The sequence below is a fragment of the Gallus gallus genome, chromosome 10 (genome assembly GCF_016699485.2).
Source record: "Gallus gallus isolate bGalGal1 chromosome 10, bGalGal1.mat.broiler.GRCg7b, whole genome shotgun sequence".
Lineage (NCBI taxonomy): Eukaryota > Metazoa > Chordata > Aves > Galliformes > Phasianidae > Gallus > Gallus gallus.
In genome coordinates, this window is record NC_052541.1 from 18,131,373 (window position 1) to 18,154,987 (window position 23,615).

Consider the following 23,615-nt stretch of genomic DNA (forward strand, 5'->3'; position numbering starts at 1 on the left):
CAGCAGACACAATAAGTAATTAAGAATCTCCTCTGTTGCTGTCTATAAGATAAAATAACACGTATAACAGATGACTCTTCAGCTTAAAATATTCTTACAAGTGAAATTACACAGGGCTTAGATAATATTTTATAGGTAACTAATTTCACGGTACATAAGATTTGTCTCAACTCAGTGGTTTATAACTACCTGTGAAGAAGTATCCTATCATAATTCAATTCATGATATCACTCACAAGAACAACTTTTCACATAATGGGTCACATAGAGAAAGGCATTAATATGTAAGTAAATAGTCACTCGAATGTAATCATTCAAGTTTAATATCTGGCCAGTCAAGATGAAACATCATGGCTAAATGTCTAACTCTTAAGGACTCTTTCTCTACTGTAAGCACAATAGCAGAAATGAGAGATATAAAAGAATCAGGAAAGAAGATGAAGCAAATGTATTGTTGTTCAACCAACTCTCACACGAGAACCCCTTTCCTCATGTTAATTAAAAGCTAGTTTCACAAGCAAATTCTAAAACCATGGCAAATCCTACATCCAGTATTCTCACTGCATCAAACATAGCACTGGCATAGAACTTGGTGTCCCCTTAATAAATCAGAGAACTCCTCACTGACAGAAATAGAAATCTGAGAAGAGTGTTATGTAAGATTTATTCTCACAGCACTGTCATGAGCATTTCTCATACTGGAAGGAAGCTGTCCACAGCATCAACTAGCAAAACGACTGGCATTAGAACAGATGAGTCTCTGCTTCAGCTGTGCAAACACCTACTTAACCTTCTTCTAAAAGGGTGAAAGCACCAACATATTAGTTGCAACCTTCACAGTGGCATCATCAACCTAAGCACTACTCTTTCAGACAACCTATTTGAATTTCAAGGCATGTTAACTTTGGGTAACACACCAATAACAACATCCTCACAAACTATTCCACAAAATGAAACAACAATCTGACACTTCATCCATTTTGAATAACAGCCTTATGTAACATCAGTCAGAGACAACCTGTAACACAATGAAAACTAAGATGTAACAAGCATTAAAAACCTTTCAGTATGTAACTGAACTTCAGGTTAATCAGAGTGAATATTACGTAAGTGTTAGAATTTCAATTTATAAGCTCATGCTTTAGAGCTGAAGCACGCTTTTGAGAACTCCTACTAATAAATTATTGAAACTAAAATATATAAAGAGTACTAGACAGTATTACACCACTCTTTTATATTCAGCTCAAACTTAAACTTAACCACATTCAGATTTGTTTTTCAAATGTGAACTCACTTTAGCCCTTTTGCACTTTATTTCCTGAGAGATAACAACCTTTGGTATTAATTCTGTGGAACAAACAGTGGGTGACCTACTTTGCAGGAAATCCTAGACAACATTTGCATTACCTAAACATCAGTGTCCCAGAATAGAATGCTACCTACACGCAGCCAGTAAGGAAACAAGTAGGTGTGGAATTTCTTATTGTAGTCATAACGATTTATTTCATGTTACAAGAGAAACAAACAGAAATGAAATCATAGGTTTCAGTTCTTCTGAAAACCGATGTTATTGTTTTTAAGAATGTTCACAGGTGGAATCAAAACAGTCTTGCAGATCCTCTTTGCAAATATGGTGAATTTTCCAAAATTAATATACTTCGTAGAACATTATTTTCTCGTAGTACTCAACACTATACTAATGTAGACCTTCCTAATAAACACTTCTGTTCATAATAATTAAAATATATGACTGCTGAGTATCAGCTACTGTCCCATTCATTAACGCCAGTCCCAAACTGCTGCATTAACTATTATACATTCTAAAAAAAAAAAAAGACATTTATAGTTTTATCTATAGAACATAATTCTCTAATTAAGAACCTTGAAGTTGCTACTTAGCAGTCAGAATACTGCCCTTCTTAGGACAGGTTTGCATTTCAAAGCTAAGAAATGTGAAATTTAGCAGTGCTGATTTGTTCTCACAATATCACATTTAGACTTCAAAGAATTTTAACCGAAGCCGAACAAATGGAAAAGGGAAGGCTCCAGTAGCTAGGGTAAAGAAAGGAAGTAAAAAGAAAAAGGCATAACTAAGTTTGTATTTCAGACACCCTCTGCCATGAAGTATGTCAGATAACAAACAAAAGCAGAACTGAAAAATCCCACACAACTACATGCATATAAAGATGCGCTTACTTTATCCACACAGTCATCAAAAAACGCAAGGCTTGCATCCTTATCACTGACAAAAGAACATTCCTCAATGAAACGAATGAACATTTGAGTTTTGGTCATCAACGTATAGAACTTCTGATGGGAGCGATCTCTACTTTTGAGGAAACCTGCAGAAGAAAATCTGAAGATGTAAGAATGCCTAAAACAAAGAAGTCTTCACCACAATTCAGTATATATTCTACCAGGGTGCAATAACCTTCTTGTAATCTCTGCCACTACTACGCAGTTTCTTCCGCACTTAAAATTTCTACCATCATTCAAAATACTAACATTGAAAGTGTGCTTATTCTTTGAGTGAGAGAGAATCTAAGTAATATACATAAAACAGGTCTGTGATTCTTTACCTTGTAGTTCAAAGAGAGAACTTGCATCTGTGGCTGTTTCAGAGGGTGCCTCTGTTATTGGCCTCAGATAAGACCTATAACCTTTTAGTATTGAGGCCATGAAACAAAGAAATGCTTCTTGGATCTCCAAATCTAACAGATGTAATTTCTTCCCAGAATTAAAATCATAGTCATTCATTGCTAACTCCATTAATGCATCTTCTCTCGGTCTTTGTTGCACTGTGAACAACAGAAACATTACAACATTTTGTATCAATTTTTTGCAGCGTTAACAAAAAAATGTCTTTGTTTTACTAGATTCCCTTTTACTGAGCTATTAAAGTCAATATGCAGCAATGGATTCAGCCTGACCCTATACAAACTAAGGATCTCTAGATAATACTAAAAGGAAGATAAATTTACCTTTTCAGTACATTAGTTACTACAGCAACAGAGGAAACCAGTATGGACAGAGCTTAAAAAAAGCCTCAATCTGCTTATACAAACATAAAAAATTAGGCAAGAGCTGCTTAAACAAACATATTTGAAGGACAGAACCATAGATGGGACATGCACATTGTTTAGCATATCCTTTCATCTCACAGTGTTCCTGAAATGCAGGCTGCATGTGTTAAATATTTACATAAACAAAAATACTACGCAGGTGAGAACTGCAGCCATCAAAACCACAACACAATGCTATAACATGGACACAGACAGAAAGCAGGCATTTCTGTAGAATATCCAGAAAAATCTCTATTCTTAAAGAGATACTTGTATCACCATTCTTAAAGCTACCAGAACTCCAGCTAAGGCTTCACTTCTACAAAGGCAACCATAAAATGTTTAAGTAACTTAATCTGTAGCTAGAAATAGAATGTACTGATCTTTAATTCTCTAAATTACAGAGAACTTAGTTTTATCTGTTTTTTTTTTTTTTCTCTAAAAAGAACTTAACAGTAAGATATGTCAAAGTTCTGAAACAACAGAAGGTTGGCATAATCTATCAGTAACGCATTTTTTTTTTTGGTCCAGCATACATAAGTACACTTCTGTTCCAACACAGTCTATGCAGGACAATGAAACACTAGTGACTGCAACAGCCACAGGCACCTGATCTTGCAATTGCCATGCATTGTTGTTCTGAAGGCACATCCTAACATGTCTGGAAAGAACTTGTAAGAAGACAGATATATCAGAGTGCTGATGGAATGCATTCTTACTGCACAAAGCCATCTAGCTATGATGCTCTGGCACATCAACTGGCCTTTGTGTTTATATTTCCAGATGTGTTGTTTTTAGATAATTTCAGTTATTATTCCTAATCAGTTTTTTTTTTTTTACTTAGATGAAGGATCAACACACCTTGTTCTGCAATATTTGAGGGTTCCATCAACAAGCAATTTTTTCATAGAAACATCCACTTAGGAATGTAATACCACGATACAGTTAAAAACCCAACAAAGCTTGTCTTAAAAATTTCATCTTATTTCTATCCTAAAATTTCTGGTACTTTCTCTCCTAAGTCAGTTATACCCAGACATCCTCACACTGAACTTGCAGCTACAAAAATCATAGAAAAACTTCTTAGTTGTTTTCTTAAAGACTGGAAAACACAGACAGTAAAATTATTTACAAGAATAAAGCCAAACAGCATCAAAAAGTACCATGAAAATTACCTTAACTGTCAAAATGACAAACTTTGCTTCACTATTCCCTCCTTCTAACAATTCTGCTTTTTTTCTTTCTTTCTTTTCAAACAAGGATGACACCAATGCAAAGAAATATCTATTGAGCACCAGCATCTCAAGAGATCCTATGTGTATGCCAATCTCCGAACCTAAAGCACAGACTGCACTATTCTGTATAAAAATATTGTTCTGTGATTACATTTAGTACAATGGTACAACTTAAGAACACATTTAACCAGCTCTTTATCTGTTGATGGGGCCCATTTTATCCAATATCGATCTTATTCTGTACTTCCCCACCTGCCAGTTGCTGATATAAGTTATTTAAAGTGTTCATCAGATTTTTGCAAGGTTTCTTCGGCAAGATCTTCCACGCAATAGCTTTCTTATCTCCAGTTCTGGAAAAATAAGAGGAGGATGTGTGAATATACACTGCAAATATGTATGTATATAGGCCTAAATCCTGAGGATTTTTCTACCCCATCAGAATACTGTGAGGGCATATACAATTTGCTCAATTAAAACAGTACTAAGGAGGACTGAAAATGAACAAATAAAGTCAAATGTGATTTACAATTACAGGAATCCAACCAATGTTCCATATTTCAGCATTGTCATTATGGAGCCACGCTGTTCAGCACTGAAATTATTCAGCTTAGAGCACATGAAAGAGGGATTTATTGAATTAAGCACCTACGTTCACACAAGCAACCACTACACATGCTATGTTCTAAGTTGTAGCTACTTAAACTAGGATAGAGATAACGACTAGAATGCTGATAGAATACTGAAATTAATTTGATATAATCACGTTGCATTTAGTGCACAGAAATCAAGACTTAACTATATCATTATCACTATGAAAAACATAACATTTCTTTGTCTACAGAGGGCACCAGAAGCCTCCAGACCCTCTCTCAGTCAAGGCAACAAAAATTTTAAGCAAGTTTGACTTCTTCCTTTAAAACAAGTTAATTCTGTTGTATACCATGAAAACCTCAAGGAAAAACAGCTAAAAGTAAAACAAAAGAAATAATTTGTAATAAGAAATTTTTTCTATTAATGAATATGTAACTGAATGGAAAAATAACATAAAAATGTTCCTTTTAACCAAAAACTAATAAAACAAAAAATGAAGTTACTGTAGTCCAGTTTGAATTTGTTCCCAAAAATTACAGTGTATAACTGTGGTCTACAGTGTTCTGAAGGAGAATATAATTCATTTATATTCACTTGTTAATGATGGAATGATTTTTAAGTCTTAAGACTCTCTCATTCATGTAATTTTACATTTCTAATTCTCAGTATAAAGTTCCTATGTTTCATGCTAATATGGAGCATAATTCCATTGTTATTATTTTCAAGTAGATGCCAATACAAGGTGCTAGAATTGAACACTAAGAACACTGCTCAGGAAAAACTAAGATGATTATTGTCCTTAGGGAACCAATAAAACAAAGCTCAATATGGTTATTTTAGGAGATGGGACAATGTGTGCAGGAACATTCTAATATAATCAAGAGAAATAACACAGTATGAGGATTTTACCTCCATGTTGAACACAGAACAGCTATCATTTCTAACACTCTCATTGAAAAGATGATATATTAGAAAGTTCACAGGTTTGAAGCAAACAAAGAACCACGAGTTTTGCACCAAAAAAATGCCCTAGTTGTGTCTTTGAAAAGAAGGAGTAGAAGAAAGTCAATGTGAAAGAAAAGTTATTAATAAGTACTTACTGAGAAATGGTATTGGTATCTAGGTCAACACAGCTAACATCTGGTGGAGGGTCATAGAGATCAAAGTATCTGGAATCAATTCCCACTATGAATGGGCATGGTGCGCTTAATACATCTGCCAGTGCCAACGGACAGAGAGGAATATATGGGCAAGGCCAGTGGAAAGGAAATATCATCTTCAAAAAGATGCAGAGAGAAAAATGTAGGTTAAACATGTATAATAGTCTGTGCAAGTATAAAACACACTTGACTAATTCCCACTTCAACATTTTTTGATGTAGAAGGTAATAGAGCATTACTACTGTAATTATAGAAGCATTTTATTAAATAGAGAATGCTCATCTCTCTAAAGTTTTAGTTTGTTTAATTAGTAGAAACAAACTCTTCAGTGTAACAATAAATTGGATACAGTTGAGGCAGTAAAACAGAGCTGATTGAGAAAGGAAAGTAATGTGCATTTAACATTTTTCTACAAGACAGGATACAGTACTGTGTGGGGAAAGTCAGGAAACTGCTGAACTTTGTGATGACCAGACACGTTCACCCACAATATTTACACATAAACACCACAACAGTTATCTTTGGTCTGTTGTCTTTAAGAAATATAATTAGAGAGAAAAATTCATGTTGCTAAAGATCTCAAATATGATTCTAATTTTTATGTAATCTCTCAGAACTCTGACAGCTTTACTGTAATTTTAGGCTTTATCTTTCAAATATTCTTCTTCCCAATTACAGGTGCCTAATTAAAACCACGTTACTTACAGAGACCAATGCCTCTGTCACACTGGTAAGGACAGAAGGTCGCAATGAATGGATGAGAATTTTATGTTCCGTCACAGCAAATACAAGCAAAGTCACTGCGTTTTCAGGTCCTAAATTCTGAAGTAGTGTAGAAAATTTGCCTCCACTGTTAGAGAACATAAACACACGTGAGTTAAAATGACCAAGAAAAAAAACTAAGAATAATAGAGAAGACATTAGAATATGATTTTATAAGCTTAAATCTGCAAATCTCTACTTGAAATACAACCTCAAAGCAGACTGCTTGGTACATTTCATTGTTCAGTGTAGAATGGTTTCTTTCCAACAGTAAGAACCATGATGTCCTGCAACTCTTCAGTCAGTTTAGACTTCTCAGGATGTGCGCACAATGACTTTTCATGACGTGGCAGTTAAGAGAGTTGCAGAACTCCTCTAATTACGCTACAATACAAAGGATGTACAATCTTGGGAGCTCAGGTTCCAATTCCTAGCAAGCAAATTTAACAATCTATCTTCTGCATCAATAACTGCTAAAATTATCTCAAAATAAAACAAAACCAGCACAAATATTGTTAAGTGTGTCTCCTTGTCATGACACAGATCTAATCCCCCAAAAACTTTCAGGTACACTAATTACAAAAGGCACCAGTCAAGAACACTTCATTTGCACAACTGCAACTCAGAGCATGGAAACTTTTCAACACTTGAGTCAAAACATGTCTCACAATTAAACAGAAGACGCTGCTACTTGCCTCAGTGGAAGGGGTGATGATACAGGTTGGCTAAGAATTAGGTTGTCATACGGAGACAGCTGGAAAAAGATTATAAAATACATTCTTTTTATTTTGAACTTATTCTTTAGAAGCTACACAACAACAGCAAAGAACGCAGATAAAATGTGAACTACACCAAACTTTACAAAGCCCACTGGTACAGTACTATGAAAAGCAGAATGTGGCGCTACACATCAGCACCTTTTAAGCTGGCAAAGTCTGCCCTTCTCTCAGTCAGAACTGAGCACATTACATATTCATAGAGAAAAGGAATTCAAACTAGCTAATACTGTAAAAAAGTGAATATATTAACTACTGAAAATGAAGCCTTGTAAGTCTTCAAGGAAGTGAGGATCCACTGTTCTTACAATGCTTTCAGAGAGGATTCTTTTTGGATTTAGGAGGAAGGAGACAGACAAAATACATTAAGGGGACAGATGGCAGACTGTATCATAAAGTAAAGTTTCCCTCAGAAGACATGAGAATTAAGCTGTTAGCTAGAAGAAACTGCTCAGCTTTGATAGAGTCAGAAATTCATACTGGTTGAAGATTCAAGATGAAGATATTACTAATTATCGTTTCTTTCTTATGGTGATACATCAAGAGAAGCCATTTATATACTCAGCATGAACAGAAGGACTCAAAAGAGAACAAGAATACAGACATGCAATCAACTTATCACAACTCAACTAACATCTTTTCAGCCATCCTAAATCCAACTTAACAGGATACCAGCTAGCTTAATCCTCTCTGCAAAGTAAGTGGCCACACACTGTCCATCTACTGTGTAAAAGCACAGTAACTTGTACAATTAAACTGTAAGATTAGACATTATTTAGTAGCGTTTCATTTCTGAGTATGTTTCAGCTTAGACTCCACTGCAGGGGACTGGAAAATAGAAATCAGAAACATCAGAGGAATTTATAATACAAACACTGAAGCTAACAGTTACCTAACACTGCCTGCATAGCCATGCAAAACATACAACACTAAAAGAAGTTTGTGATATTGCATACTTTCATACTTCATATAATAGAACTTTTACAGGCCAAGGCTACATTTATCTTCAACAACAGATCAGGATGACCACACCACTTTGAGCGCTACATTTGTCATCATGTAAGTCATATTGTGACAATTACCATCATAATCTTGCTCACTGAAAGAATTCAAAGAACTCATTTCTTCAGCCTGAGGTAACCCATGCAAACTGCTCCCAATAAGGAACATCAGCCTGATGTCCTATGGCTTTTGTGCTTCCACACTAGCAGATAAGTGTGCTTCCCTCAGGCAGAAGAGACACTTTCTGCCTCCATTCTTCAGAGGGACAAAAGCATTATTTGATGCACTCCAAGTTTCCAGGCTGTGAGTACAGTCATTAGAAGGAAGAGCAAAGTCAGGGTGATAAGGTGGGCATGGAGAATGGATTCTAGCAGGTCAGAAGCAACTATCAATAATGGCAGCTGGAAATCAGCAGTCAGGAATATTCCTGAACATTTACCTAAGTAATTAGAGCCAAAGTCAGACATTCAGATGTCTGACATACATGTAGTTACTAAAACACACCAAGTCTCCTTTCCAGAAAGCATACAGACAAGACAAAGCAGTGCATATTCAGAAGGCTATATTAGTTGGCTAGATTGGCTATACTAGTTACTTAGCAAAAAAAAACCCAAAACAGTGTTTTAAATAACAAAAAATTAGAGAGAGACTACTATTTCCTCAATGAAATACTCGTACTTCTCAAAAATACAAGCATATAGTTTTGGGGGAAAATATCTTTGATACAATCCCATTGTTTTATTCAGTGCACTATCCAACAATTCAGAAGTTCCTGAAAGCAGCTTATATGAAGTACATATTCCATCAACTACAGCTAATTCTTAAAAGCTATGTATACTACATCTGTACTATCAGCTACTGAAGTTGTCCTAACTTGATATATTGAGGGTCTGAAAACAGAATGGTGTCAGACAATCTCACACCACTCACACAAACCCTTTTGTTGCAGGATATACACCCCATGCAGGTTTTGATACAGCTCCCTACACTTCACTCTAAAAAAAATAATCAAATGTTTTCCTCTAAGCTCATTCAGAGTTCTCTGTGAATGTGTGTTTTGTGTTCCCTACCATAAATATTTTACTGAAGGTGTATACACAGCAAACCAGGATGTAAACACTGGGTTTTGAATTGAACTACTAAAAGTGACAGGATGTCAGACAGAGGATCAGTGCAATTGTTTTCAAACTCCTTTTTCCATAACAGTAACAGATGACAGTTCTTTAGAATATCCAAGTGCATTAAGGGGGATTTTTAATACAGAAAGACATAATCCAAGATACTATTTCTCTGAAAGACCTCAGAGTCACTGCGAATACATTCTTCACACTGGGTTTTAATGTTAATTATTTTACACACTGTTTTCATACTGTAGCAAGAAAACATTTCAAAAGCTATTGCAAAAAAAAAAATCAACCACCAACAAACCAGATGCCAACTTTGAATAGCTTTTCATTAACTTCTGCACATGCTCAATAAAATAAAATTAAATTAAGTTCTGAAGTTACTAAATGGTATGCTGTAATATCTCACTTAAGTCTTGAACTAAGGTGGAAACAGAGCACATAAGAAATCTGTAGAAATTAAGTCTAAGAATTTAGGAAAAAGTGTCCCGAACATTTAAAAAAACATACAAATTACATTTTCCATTCACTACAATCTGTTCAACAGCTATTTTGCCTTCACTCAGACACAGCTATTAAGAAGTTTCACACTTACCTGCACCAGAATTCTTGGCCTCTGAGGGGATGGAAAAGGAACTTTATGCATGAAATGAGAAATGTGTCTAGAAGAAAAAAATTATCTGATTTAGTAGAAATAAGCTTAAGCCATTTTACCTCAAGACAAAAATTACTAATAATATAAAAATGGTCCACGCTTGTTCAGAAGACCAAAAGCAAAGGGCCTCCAAATCCCACAGGGCTAATGTGACCTTCAGAACCTATTTGTCCAGTAGTGACAACCAAAACGGCAGGCTGGATCATGATTCTGACTGGAAACTTGTTTAGTGGCTGAAATATGACACGGAGCCATTTTTATAATATATTGTAAAGTAGAAATATTGAGGCTTGAGTATCACAATTCCATTTTACAATCATGTCTGAGTCAGGTTTGGAGTAGCACTATAACTCAGTGACAAGAACTGCAGTTGTTTGGAAAAAAAAGTAACAGGGAGAATCATTAACTTCATTTATTTTCTTCAGTCTGTAAGTATGGGTATGTGAATTCTGTGATTTAAAAAATGTTTAATTTTTTTCTGTGTGTTACAAAGAAGTGCTTTAAAAAGTTGAATAAATTCTGTTTTATAAATTGACTAAAGTTTTAAAAAAAAGCTCCAAAAGCACAGGAGGAGTTCAACATTAACACATGCTTTCAGATTAAAAGGAAACTATATGCAGTCAGGAGAAAACCAGACAGAAACAGGCAGTCTACCAAACTGCATGCTACGTACTTCATTGTGATTTCTCCAGTGCTTACCATTATAAGGATTCACACAACCAACTTCCAGGTAAATTTGGGGAAACACTGATTTATGCAGAAGATTTGTTTCATACCTTTCTGATTCAAAACTGTATATTTGTACGTAAGTTTACACTATTAGAATTTTAAAACTAGTAGATACAAAGTGGAAAAATGAAATGGATAAACAAGCACAAAAAATATTTAATCAAAGTCTCATACAAGTTGAGATTAAGTAGAAAAAACCTGATGTATTAAATAATAAAAAACAAATACTGCATTTGATGTCTAGTGTATTAAAAAGTTTCTTTAGCCTAGAAGTGTTTAACAATATTATATTAATTACAGATAATTCTTCCCTGAATGGAAGGATTTCCTCTGCATTTTAAAATCTGAAGTCCTTCATGTGAGAAGGAAGTTGTTTATTAATTACAAATAGTAGAAGAGCATACCAATTCAAACAATCTGCATTACTGCCTCATTACACCACAAACAGACACGTGAAAAATGCAAAACTATATGTAATTCTCTGACTTTATGTATGTACCATTAAGAATAAAATTATGACTTTACTTCTAATTACTATGCTTAGGGGCCCGAAGCCCTTAAAAATGAAAAGTTCTCAGATACACATTTGCAGGCATTTAAATCAGAAATAAAATTCTTGAGTTTTTCATGATGTAAAATCTGATGCGTTTCATCAACAGAGAAAAGGATTTGATCTCCTATAATCATTACAATTAATGTTTGATGACTAAGATCAAAGGGATATTACAAGAAAGTTTTAAGCAACAGAAGTGCACTCATCAGCAGAAATGATTTATTGGTTTTTGAAGTTACTTACTTCTCAATAGGTAGGACATGTGGACCAGAAATGGAGTAACGATACAGAAAGGTAAGAAACTTCTTGAAAGCATCAAAGAAAGGCCAGTGAGAGAGCAGACAAATGCACTTGTTTGTTTGGACTGTTCTGCACGAGTCTGACTTTCCCTCAACAGCTGCTAATCCCAATTGAGACTTCTGTTTCTCTGTAAGATTCTCTTCAGGATACGGTTCATAGAACTGAATAGCAGCACCATATACCTGTAAGCAACATAGTTGATTTGAAGTCAGTGCATTTCCCTAAGTCTTCAAAGCAAACATGCAAGGTAGTCAAGTTTATGTTACTGTTTCAGAAGTTACATTAACGCACCATCTTTTAAAGCAATTTACTCTGGAGTTTACTTATGGCTGTGAAAACCCAGACTGTCTATTATTTATTTAAACTCAATGTCATATGAGAAAGATTAATTTAAGAAATGATTTAAGTGAGGAGAAATAAATAATTATTCACAGGAAAACTGCTCCTACAATTGCCTTTTAAGCTATTCTAGCACTCCTTTATAAACAGCTCAAAGCTGTACTTCTCTGACATCCAATTTACTTTATAGGACAAGTATATACATTCAAGGTTGTTTACATGCTTGCAATAAAAAAGCATAGTATAGTTGCATGTCTGTGCAGTCAGGATTTCTATAGCTGTTGGTTCAAAGGCTAACCAGATGGAAAACTAAAGGACAGCTTTCTACAGTCAACAGTCCAACAGAGAAAAAAAAAAATGCAAGATTTGCTTTTAAGTCCAAAAGAATAGGTCCAAATTTGATAATGGATATTTCTGTAGATAACCTGAATAGACATATAACCAAATTTTTAACACAAGTTACCTTCTCTGCAGAAGCTCCAGTTAGTACAAATGTAGAAAAAACTGGGAGAGGGTATTTACTGTTAGATGGCCAACATTCAATCGTTGCACCCATAGGCAGGCAGAAAAGAGGCACAGATTCTGGTAACGGGAATGATTCATAATCCTCTTCAGGATATCTGCATATTAAACCTTTAAAGACAATTGGTAAAGAGACAGTCATGTAAGCAACGGTAGGAAAAAACCATACAGCTCATTCCATAAAAATATGCCCAGAAGCACTGTATATATTTATGAATTTATGATGCATCTTTACATAATATCCGAACTGCCACTGTTTACAGAGAGCACCACTTCAAAGGGGTACGTGTGCACTAAAGCTCAAGTGTGAATCATGTTTGTGTCTCTCACTTAAAAGTAATCGAGGGTTTAAAAAACACAACACATTTCACCAGAGCCGTAGCAAATCTAAATAAGGTGATACACAATCCAAAAATACTTAAAAAACTCAATAACACTGGTGTTTAGGGCAGATTGGAAGTCCATATTATTCTTCAGAATGTTTTTAAAAAGAGTAATCATGAAAACACATCTTTTTTTGTGGTATTTTCTTATGTAAATATATACACTCTTATTCTTGAAAAGCATTTATCAGCAATAAAAATAGAGGTAGGAGATGAAAAAGTTTGTAGAAAAACTACAAAAAACACAACTAAGCTTCCAATTAAAAACATTTTAACAAGGAGAGTAGTGAGACATAACTCTAAAGCTTGTTTTAGAATACTATTTTAAGAACTCTTCAGGGAAAGAATCGCTTTTGGATAACATCGGGACTGTGTCTATGTGGAATAATTCCTAGACAGAAAAGTGTATTACATTACAAATAAGCCTGTACATCCTGAACTGAGGATAGAAAATACTAAACAGTAGATACATACCAGCTTTGTACGATATGGTGTTAGTTTTTGCCACGGACTTTTTGTAACACAGATACACAGCTGAGCCCCACTGTAAAACAAAAGAAGTTACTGGGGTTACATATTAAAATATAGAATCATAATACATCAAAGAAAAGGATACAGCAAAATAATGCGAGAGTCTCCTTTTCCTTGTTCTAAAAGACATCATTATAAATGTAGAATGTTGAGATACAGAAATTTGTGGCCTGTTACATTATCCTCTCCAACAACAGCCAGAAAAAGGTAACTGAAAGTACTGTGCCAGCCTCAAAATAAACGGTCCATGGCAAGGCTCAGTTGGAGCTCTAAAACAAAACCAGTTTATACATTGAAACATGAAAACTATCAACTCTTCTCCAAAATGTTCATTAACACAACTACAGTCCTGCAAGTACAACTGTCACGTTTATAAATATTTGTGCCTCCATTTTAATCAAGTCAACCTTCAAGACATTCCTTGTTCTGTGATTTAATACTCTAATGTCATAGCTTCTTTCAACATACTAACAATGATTTCCTTTTTGACTGTGATAACATTTTAAAATATTTTTAATGTTCTCAGTTTCTGGACATGAGAATAAAGTAAGCATGAAGGCCACAGATTAGGAAAAAGAGGCATGTGCACACACAGCTTTTTGATATGGCAGAAAGATATAACAATGGACATAACACAGCACTCCCATAACCCTGTCAATACAGGAGCCAGTAGAACTGAAAAATCCATTTGTTAATGCCCACAGGCATTTATTCAAAAGCAAGTACAGATTGTTTCCATGATCCTTTTTGCATAATACTACTCACACATGCAGTCACCGTCCTCAACAGCATGATGACTTATGTGGACCGTATAAAAATAGGGCTGCAGATTCAACTAGGAGACACTTAACATTAAGTTCTGCACGCAGAGTGTTGCAATCTCTGTGTGTTTTCAGATACTCCATCTTTGGAACCATTAAAATGGTTTTAAACAAGGTTACAGTCAGCAGTATACAATATTGTTTATAAGAAATTTTCTCCTTAAAAAATGCTTGTGAAATGACAAGAGAATGACACAAAGCAGTGCTGCAGGTAATGGGAGAGTGTAAAAACAAAAGAAAATATAGCTCTTAGACATAGAATTCCCATCACAACAGTAAATCAGACTGTAGACTTTCCAGTTACATATATGGCAATGCAATAGGTTCTAAGGACTAATCCTAAGTCAGTATTTGTCTGTCAGCACTAATAAAAATACTATTAATAATAAAAAGACTATTTGCCCCAGGACTTCGACACAACTTTATTTCAAGCAGGAACAAGAAAACAATCCTTGAATTCTTCCAAGATATGACTTATCTTTGGAGAGTGCTTATGAAAACCAGGTACTCCAGAAACCATCACAAATACTCCACACAAGTCACACTGTTGAATATCAAGTTTCAAAACTCAAATTATATATCTTACCATACTATTATTAAGATTCTTGTCAACCTTGCAGAACGTGTGTGGAGGGGTTTCTCCTTTACTTGGTATGATTATACATATATCTGTAACAGCCAACGTGTTTTGTGTCATGTTTTCAGATGCTCTTCGGTAAGTGATAAACACCCGTTGTGATGAGGCATTGCCACTAATATTAGCAGGCCGGCCATAGGGAGTAGCTTGAATTATTTCACAACCTTGCTTTACTCTTTCTTTCCCATCGTATAAAACCCTAATTAAAACAGAATGAACAAGAGTCAGAATGCACATAATTATTTCCCCTCTCCACCAGCATTTCAAATACTATATATAATAATTCTAACTGAATAGTACAAGTTTAGCAGCAGCTCGTCTCACCCGATCAAAATATTTTTAGTGAAGTATATTTTAGCTCTCAGCCAGCATTATAACAAACTGCATTTTAACAGAAAAAAACTGTGATTAAACTAGATTAGTTCTTCACCAGTATAATTGCTTTCTAAAGTTCTAATGTTTACTGCACAAGTGTTATTTTCAGGCCTTTGAAAAGCTCTGTTGCCCAACCCTATGAATGCCATACGGCTCTTTCTGCATTTATGAAATTGCTTAATCATTTCGTTCCACCAAAAAATGTACACATTGGAAGTTATAAACTGCTTTGGAAACTCCAAAATGCAGAAGATTACAGGTGTCACTAAATTCCACTCAGCATGCATCGTTTCTACAGTAGCAGGTGACAGCATCCTCAAGTCAAGGAGTATCTTTCAGTTGAGAGTTTCACCTTCTAACAAGAAAGTTGTGATATTTCAATAAACCTGCTTTATTTGCTCATTAGTCACATAAAATTGCCAAACTTGCGTGCCGTAAGAGAACCATCACTCACCCCAAATCAGTAAGTGGGGGCTTATCCCTCCCCCGGCGGTAACAAAGGTATATCTGTGGTCCTACAAGGCTGCCATTATTGAGATCTGCAGACAGTCCTGAGGGAGTAACATCTATGCATTTATATCCCTGAGGAACTTCCTCTCCTAGGGATTTAATAATCACTGTTACATCTGTAATAGGTTCTTTTGGTTTTGCAATTTTATGGCAAGCATCATTGAAGTGGATTTCTTCCTCTAGTGGCTTAGAAATATCTGTTAATCCTGCGACAACAAAGTAGTCAGCAACACGAGCCCCTTTGTCTTCCATCTTCCATTACAAGATGTTGAAGCTGGTGGGAAAGAAATACAAGTCATTACTTTTAAAGGAAATGTTAAGATATCAGAATTGTTCATAATTAAAAATGGAAAAATTTCAACAACAAATTAAAACACAATAGGAGAATACAAAAGAATTAGACATCCATCATCAAGCCATGTCACGGTTTCCATTTACAATCACCATCTTTCAACAATTTGGAACTGAGTCCCAGATACAAGCACTGAACACTAACCTCAGAACAGAGAACCCAGCGGTCTCCTCTTGTTAACTGGTACCACAGAGTACGTGAACCGAAAAACAGCAAAATGCAGTGCAAAGCTTTGCCAGCAGCTCACTGCTTAAAGCTCACAGCCATGCCAAAGAGTATTTTGCACGTCATCTGCATACAGGGGCAATGGACCTTCAGAGGTAAGATCTACAATTGGTTTGCTTTCTGAATACTAAACATACATGCAAAGACAGTCTTCATTACTCTAAAGATGCAGCTATAATACTTGAACACATTTCAGACACAGGATTTTACATGAAATATCAAGGGCAGATCTTCTTGGCATACTTTTGCATGTTAAAAATCAATATCAGGTTATTTGGGAAAATTTTGGAGCTCAGATCCTCAACATGCAGCCCATCCACAGGCAGCAATACACCAAATATTTGCATAAAGCATTTAAACTCAGTCAACTTCAATGCGATACAGACCACTGTGAAACAATAATCTTCCAGACCACATGAAGCTTTTCATAATGACAAGGAATACAGTCCTGCTGTTCCAGCCAAACTGTAATGTGAAATTACATTCTTATTTCCTGGAACATACTGATAAAAATAGTTCTTCACATATGAATTCTTCTCGTATAGCTTCCTATTTTTTTGGCAGCATTTTCTACAATGGTCGTAAATTAATTTCAGCACAGGACGAAGTAATATTTATACGGCGAAAAGATGCCTTGCAGAAAACACAGCATATGATGTATTGGGAGATTTGTTACCTCTTTGCCAGACACGCCTGAATATCTCTGCAAATCACTTAAATCCACATCCTATTTGTTAGCACGATTTTGCAAATAAAGGAATTGCTTCCCACTGATGCAGAACACTGAGGAATGGGCTAAAAATCTTCATCTAAATCAGTTTGAAGTGTTAAAGCCCTGCTAAAGTAGCTTCAGGAACTTTACTGTCATCAAGAACAAAACTGTGCAAACTAGACAAGCTATTTAAAGGGCCCTTTTGTTGTCTATATTTTATTTGGGTGAAAATCTTCACCACAAGAAAAGTTGTTGCAACACGGCAGCTTCAAGGGCTTGCTAACACTCGGGAACTCCACAAACAGAAGTCAATACAGTGTTAACATCACCTCAACACCTCAACTTCTTAGATTCAAAAGCCATGACAGCATTACAAGTGAACGGAACAAAGTCCATATTTTAAAACTCAAGAGTAACACCTACTCAAAATTTAAGCCTCATCATCAATTATTTCACATTACGTTTATAGCAAAAGCCTCGGATTCAAACATTAATTCCCAAAAGCACACATGAAAAACTGGGACAAGCTCTCCTCATTTATAACCAGTTAAAATTAGAATCTCCTACATACAAACACCTGCTAACACACACATTTGCTTCCTAAGGTTATAAAGCAAGTAATGCCCAAGTCAGCAAGTCTTCCACAATTTAATGCAACTCCTAAGAAATGGAAGAAAAATGCCTGGCTAGTGATGTAACATCTCTTCAGATCTCTGCTTTCTGATACAAAGCCTCACAGCAACAAATGGGATGAAATGCAGAAGAGATTGAACAACTCAGTGGTACTTCACTGAAAGCCAACTTTGACTCTACTGGAACTGCTGTGATCCCTGAATTTTTAACATCTGTTTACTGTGTGCAGAGATTTATGCAATCTCTATGTTAACAGGCCACAAAAAGAGGGTACCTGAGCTAATTCAGGGACCAGTTATGTGAGAAGCAATCTCACATGAATCGATAAATCTGAATAAAAACTCACTGTAAAAGTATTCCAAAACAGGTTGTAACTATACAGTTATAGTATTGCAGGTCAACCTCCAGGAAAAGGAACATGAAAGAAAAGGAAAAGCCACATGCAGGCACAGTCACACTGCAGGAGTGCGTTTTGGGATCAGCAGTTCCAAGGTGAAATGCAACAACAGCAATGGTAACACAATGAGAAGCAGCCACTAGAGCTTCCCTGCACTGCAGTCAGCAGGGACAGCCAGCGACAGACAGGAGCAGGAAGGCAGCAGAAAAGCCTGCCTTAAAAAAAAAAATGTGCATGCAAACAAGGGGTCATGAACAGCCTCTTAGAAAAGTCCCTACCATGTGTACATCCCCAGCAATATGGTCTTTGAACCATTTTGAGATGATCATATTTAATGCAGTGCATATAATTTATACCACTGTAACTTAAACATCATAAGCATCAGTAAGAAAAGTATCTTTACAAATAGCAAACTGAACTGTAAGAATACAGCAGAAAATGCACAAACTTTGCAGGTTGTGACTATGTAAGTGTAGGAGGAAAAAAAAGGACTTTCTGCTGTTCCAAAAGAGATGGGAACAGGAGAAGCAGCCAGATAATCTTGCCACAGATCCACCAAACTAGCCTGATTACTTCGCTGTACGACAAATGGTAAACTCCGTTTCATTGTGTATTCAGTTTAACTCCTAATACCCTAATTCCCTATAAACACTCAGGAAATACTTATTAATAATTTCTGTTGCTTAACTACAGCTGTTTTAATTCCTAGCTTCTGGCCTTTTAGCAACTGCATGGAAGGGATTCATCTGAAAAGTTCACTTTGTGTTCTAATGTCGGTGTTAAAGAGAACGAGTCTGCTGCAAAGTGCAGAACAGCCCACTAGCAGAAGGGATGATTGGGAAGTTTAGAGGAGGCTGACCCTTTCGTGCAAATAAAACATCACTGGGACTTCAATCTCACCACTGAACTCTGAAGGAAAAGCACACATAATAAATCACTTCATTTTCAGGAAGGTTCCTCAGTTTTCTATAAGCTATTTACAATTCTCATTCAAAAAACTAGCATGAGTTCAGAGGCATGATTTTATACCAGGTTACGTTTTCAGATATAACAATAAATCAGTATCTAATGCAGATCTGTTGTCTATTCCATCTGTTCAGCAACAGGCATAATGCTTCACAAAGCACCAAGTTTATTATACATACACTATTTACAAGGAGGAAAAAAATACTGACAATTCATACAGCCTGCTCCTAGCTGTAGACTTCTACAGGATAGGCTGCAAATGGGCGGCAGGTACCAAGCAGCTCTCTGGCTGTTCCTGCTCTCCAGGAGCCAGCTTTCCCGAAGAGCAGAAGGAGCTTACTGTATGCGTGCTGCGTGTGCAAGAGGAACACAGCTCTGTAAAAGACAGCAGTAAGGACTGTGCAACTCCGCTAGAAGCTCTACCTGCCTGCCTCTGCCAGACATAAACACAACAACTGCCTCGTAATCTTCTAGCGTCCCCGCCTCCTTATTCCTTCCTGGGTTTCCCTTCAAGAACACTGAGGAACTGGAATTAATGAACTATATTAGGTCTATTAGCTGTCTAAAAGACAAGTGATGTTTTGCTTTCTTCGCCTGACTCCAAAGAAATATTTTGTTTGTAAACAAGAAAAGAGCATCTCCTAGTACAGTTAGAAACCAATGCAAGGGACTGCAACAGCTTTATTTTCTCTTATCTTTAAACAGCTCAAAGCTTCTTTACACAATGATGAAATCTATTTTTTAAAGCATTCATCATATACTCACATTGCAAGACCTTCCTTACTTTGAAAGCACACGAAGATTTGACAGACAGGCAATTGCCAGCTAAATCCTAATGGCTCTTCACGTTACAGACTTAGGGATGCACTGCAGCATTATCCTGAAGTACGCTACCAACCCACAGAAACATGACGTTAATCATGCAAGAGCAAAATGAAGTTAACTGCATCAGTCAGTCCCACTATGGCTACTCCGAACCATTTCTCAGCCACAACATTGCAAAATCACATTAGAGTTCAACAGTAGAAAATCTGCTAACAACATGCAATTACCCAGGGAAAAACCCTTCAGCCCTTCCCTGTGATTCTGGAACCACCTGGCAGAAGTGAGACAAGCCCTCTATCACTGGTATTTTCTCTGTAGCGAACACACAATCCTATGAGCAAACAGAACAGAAGCACCTCAAATATCACAGGAACTCTGCCAAACCAGAACAGAAGCCTGTTAAAAATATCTTTCAGTGTCTTCCCTACCTTTTCATCAAGGCATTTCTTCTACACCTTACTCTCCTGTTGTTAGCCAGGCTTTAACATAGACTTCTTGTTAAAGTTTCATTCCCTATAGAAACAGTAAAAACAAAAATTAAACAATGCGCACATTTGTTTAAACTCAAACTCACTGCACACTCCACTGCACCAGCCACACTGAATGAATGCTGGGAACTGCTGCAGAACTCAACTGCTAAGACAAGGCTACGTGTTCCCAGATACTAAAAAACGTATATGAAGCCCAGTTTTAAGTAAATATTAAGTCCTACTCTGCGATGATATTTTAAGAATGTAAACAACATGCAATGGTTTGAGGAAATGGGCAAAACAAGCTGAAGACTGGTTGAGCTAACCGCTTTGGACGATCACAGCTCTTCCGCTCCTTTCTGATAATTACCATCCATGCCTAATCAGAGAAAGAGCCACCTAGGAAACGCTCCTTCAGCTCAATCTTTCCAAGTCTACTTTAAAACATTGTTTCTATTTGCTGATACTTCGCAGACCTTTCTCACTCTGCAATCAGCAACATGTGCAACTCCTCCATCCAACCACCTCACTGCACAGTCCCCCACTCACAGCTATGGTTAGTCTCCTTGTCATTTATTGTTACAATCCACCATCCATTTTTCTTTGAGTGCTGTACACTTTAAACACTACTAAAACCACTTTTAAGTTATGACCATAGATAACTAGAGCTTGTATTTTACAGAGGCACATACAAGCTGCCAGCTTGCACTACACTGGGGCGTTTTAGAGCAACTGCTTTCTAATATGGGACAGCGAGCGAGGAGCTCCAAGGAGAGGCTCTCAGACTTCAGCCTCCTAGAACTACTCATCAGCATCCGCAAGGCTGTAGTCAAAAATAAACGCTGTCTGAAGGAAAACTTCTCTTTGCCAAGACACGAAACACTCTTAGAAGAGTGCTGTGAGAAGACTTCAGAAAACAAAGCGCAACATAAACAAGGCTGGGAAGAAGTGCATTTCAGGAGGGCTGATGCAAGCCATGAAATGGAAGAAGGGTGTTTGTTTCCGTTCCTGAAGTTAAAAAAGGCAGAAAAAACTCACTATGTTGAATTATCAAAATTGTATTTCTGGGAGTTCCACACATCGTATTTCAAACCACACAGAATCAATTAACACTTTTAGGTCATTAATCCTAGGGCAAGGAGTGGAGGTGGCAGCCTGGAGCATGAATCCAGCCCCTGGAACAAGTCTGGCTAACCCACACAGCACCTGCACTCCACTGATTTATGCAACAAAGTTCTGGGAGTATCATGAAATAAAGCAATGTTAGGGATCACCTGCAGATGTCCAGCACAGCTGCGAAAAGCCTAAGCAAAGAGCAGCATCAACACAAGTAATTTCCCTTTGGACACTTTCCTTCTCAGCTATCCGGAAAAACCAAGGAGGAGATTTGGACACAAGTCTCTCCCCCCCAACACCAAATTTTCCTACCGCAGTCAAACAAATAACAGTAACAGATAAAATCGCTAACAAATATGGTTGATGCGATCACTCGTCCCACTCTGTAAGGCACTGTGGCATGTATCTACGCTCAAGAGCATTGAACACCACAGTAATTAACACGAGCCCCCAGCTGCCACAGTAGTACTGCAGTTAAGACAAATATTGGCATATGGGAAAAAAATAAACAAATAATCCATGAAGTTGTTCTGCCTTCACATCACTTGACCAGAATCGTTATCAGACTTCTTGCAGGTCCTTTCCCTATCATCCATACCAAACCAGCATACTCTGATCCAAACAACACTGGAGATAATCAAGAGAGCTGCTGAAAATTTTCCAACAACACCTCTCTAAGAGGTGCCTGGAAGACAGAAAAGTGCTGGATAAGAGTGCAGGGACAGAGCACGAGACATCGAGACATGCTTTTAGGAACAGAACATCGCAATGCAGGCCAGCAACTGAGACAGATGTGTTCAGCAGTGCTTAGGGAAAAAGAGAAATCACTGCTAAATTGAGAGGCTGAACTAGATTCAGTGGGATTGCTGTAGTCCGACAGCAAGAATGAGCCGTGTAGAGTAGCAGAGCTTAAGGAGGAAGCACAGCTACTGGCAGAGAGAAGACAAGAAGGAACAGACTTCATGCTGAGGCACTTTCTGTATCTTCTGTACTCTCCACTACCACTCACCAAGTCTTCCACTGCTGCTTTTATTCTCAGCTAAATCAGAGGGATAGCTAAGAGGGCCCAACAAACCACAGCCTGCTTAGGTGTTCATTACAGCTGTACCACAGCAAAATGCCATGGCATCCAACCACGGCTACAGAAAATACCAGTAAAGTGATGTTCAGTGAGATTAATGACAGAGATGGGTCTTAACAGGACTGGTTTTAAAACTTCTTCCATTTCTCTTTCTGAATTACAGTACTTATGGCCAAAAAGCACAAACAAAGAATGGAAACAATTTCTGCAGTACAAATGTGTTTGAAAGGAGAGATGCAGACAACAATATACAGTAAATGAAGGAGAAGTGAAGCCAAGGTAAGCACTATGAAACACAAATATCACTTCATCCAAAACAGTTCAGGAGGGCAACCAGACTGCTTTTTGTACAACTACTTATTATACAACAACTTTTAAGAAGGAGAGGTCCCCAAACAGAATGTTCTCCTTTCCTTGGCGCAGTCCATAAAGGCACGGAAAAACAGTGGATCTTCCAACATGTCAAAATGTCAAAGTGCATCAACTAGTATTGTCAAAGAGTTCTGCTTTCACCCGTCCTCATTTGGATATATGTGCCAATTTCAGCTTAGCTATGAAATCTCTCCCCACCCAAATCAAAATTTTGAATGCATGGGGGGATGGGGAGAAGGCACAAAGCATTTCTTCCCCCGTGTGTGTGTGTGTGTGTGTGTGTGTGTGTGTGTGTGTGTGTGTGTGTGTGTGTGTGTCTGTCACCAGCAAATATGTCCTGTAGGTAGGGATACTGGACCCAGTCACGATGCAAGTGAGGGACACAGTGGGTGACAGACAT

The 23,615-nt window shown here is 37.0% G+C and overlaps 1 protein-coding gene across 13 annotated transcripts in view; it reads right to left on the bottom strand.

Moving 5' to 3' along the window:
• Positions 1–23,615, bottom strand: part of DENND4A (DENN domain containing 4A) — a 47,854-nt gene that overhangs the window by 18,736 nt on the left and 5,503 nt on the right. For 5 of the 13 annotated variants that reach the window (XM_015292246.4, XM_004943897.5, XM_015292244.4 and 2 more), the window contains exons 2-14: positions 20,605–20,689; positions 16,011–16,340; positions 15,131–15,380; positions 13,667–13,736; positions 12,751–12,920; positions 11,892–12,130; positions 10,307–10,373; positions 7,505–7,563; positions 6,753–6,897; positions 5,988–6,163; positions 4,549–4,646; positions 2,579–2,797; positions 2,196–2,341 (exon numbers count right to left, since the gene is read on the bottom strand). In XM_015292246.4, the coding sequence (XP_015147732.2) occupies positions 2,196–2,341; positions 2,579–2,797; positions 4,549–4,646; positions 5,988–6,163; positions 6,753–6,897; positions 7,505–7,563; positions 10,307–10,373; positions 11,892–12,130; positions 12,751–12,920; positions 13,667–13,736; positions 15,131–15,380; positions 16,011–16,318 (1,947 nt within the window). In that variant the 5' untranslated portion in view covers positions 16,319–16,340; positions 20,605–20,689. Of the gene's footprint in view, positions 1–2,195; positions 2,342–2,578; positions 2,798–4,548; positions 4,647–5,987; positions 6,164–6,752; positions 6,898–7,504; positions 7,564–10,306; positions 10,374–11,891; positions 12,131–12,750; positions 12,921–13,666; positions 13,737–15,130; positions 15,381–16,010; positions 16,341–20,403; positions 20,508–20,604; positions 20,690–23,615 lie in introns of all 13 variants that reach the window. The other 8 variants (XM_015292247.4, XM_015292245.4, XM_046899164.1 and 5 more) reach the window with 3 other exon arrangements.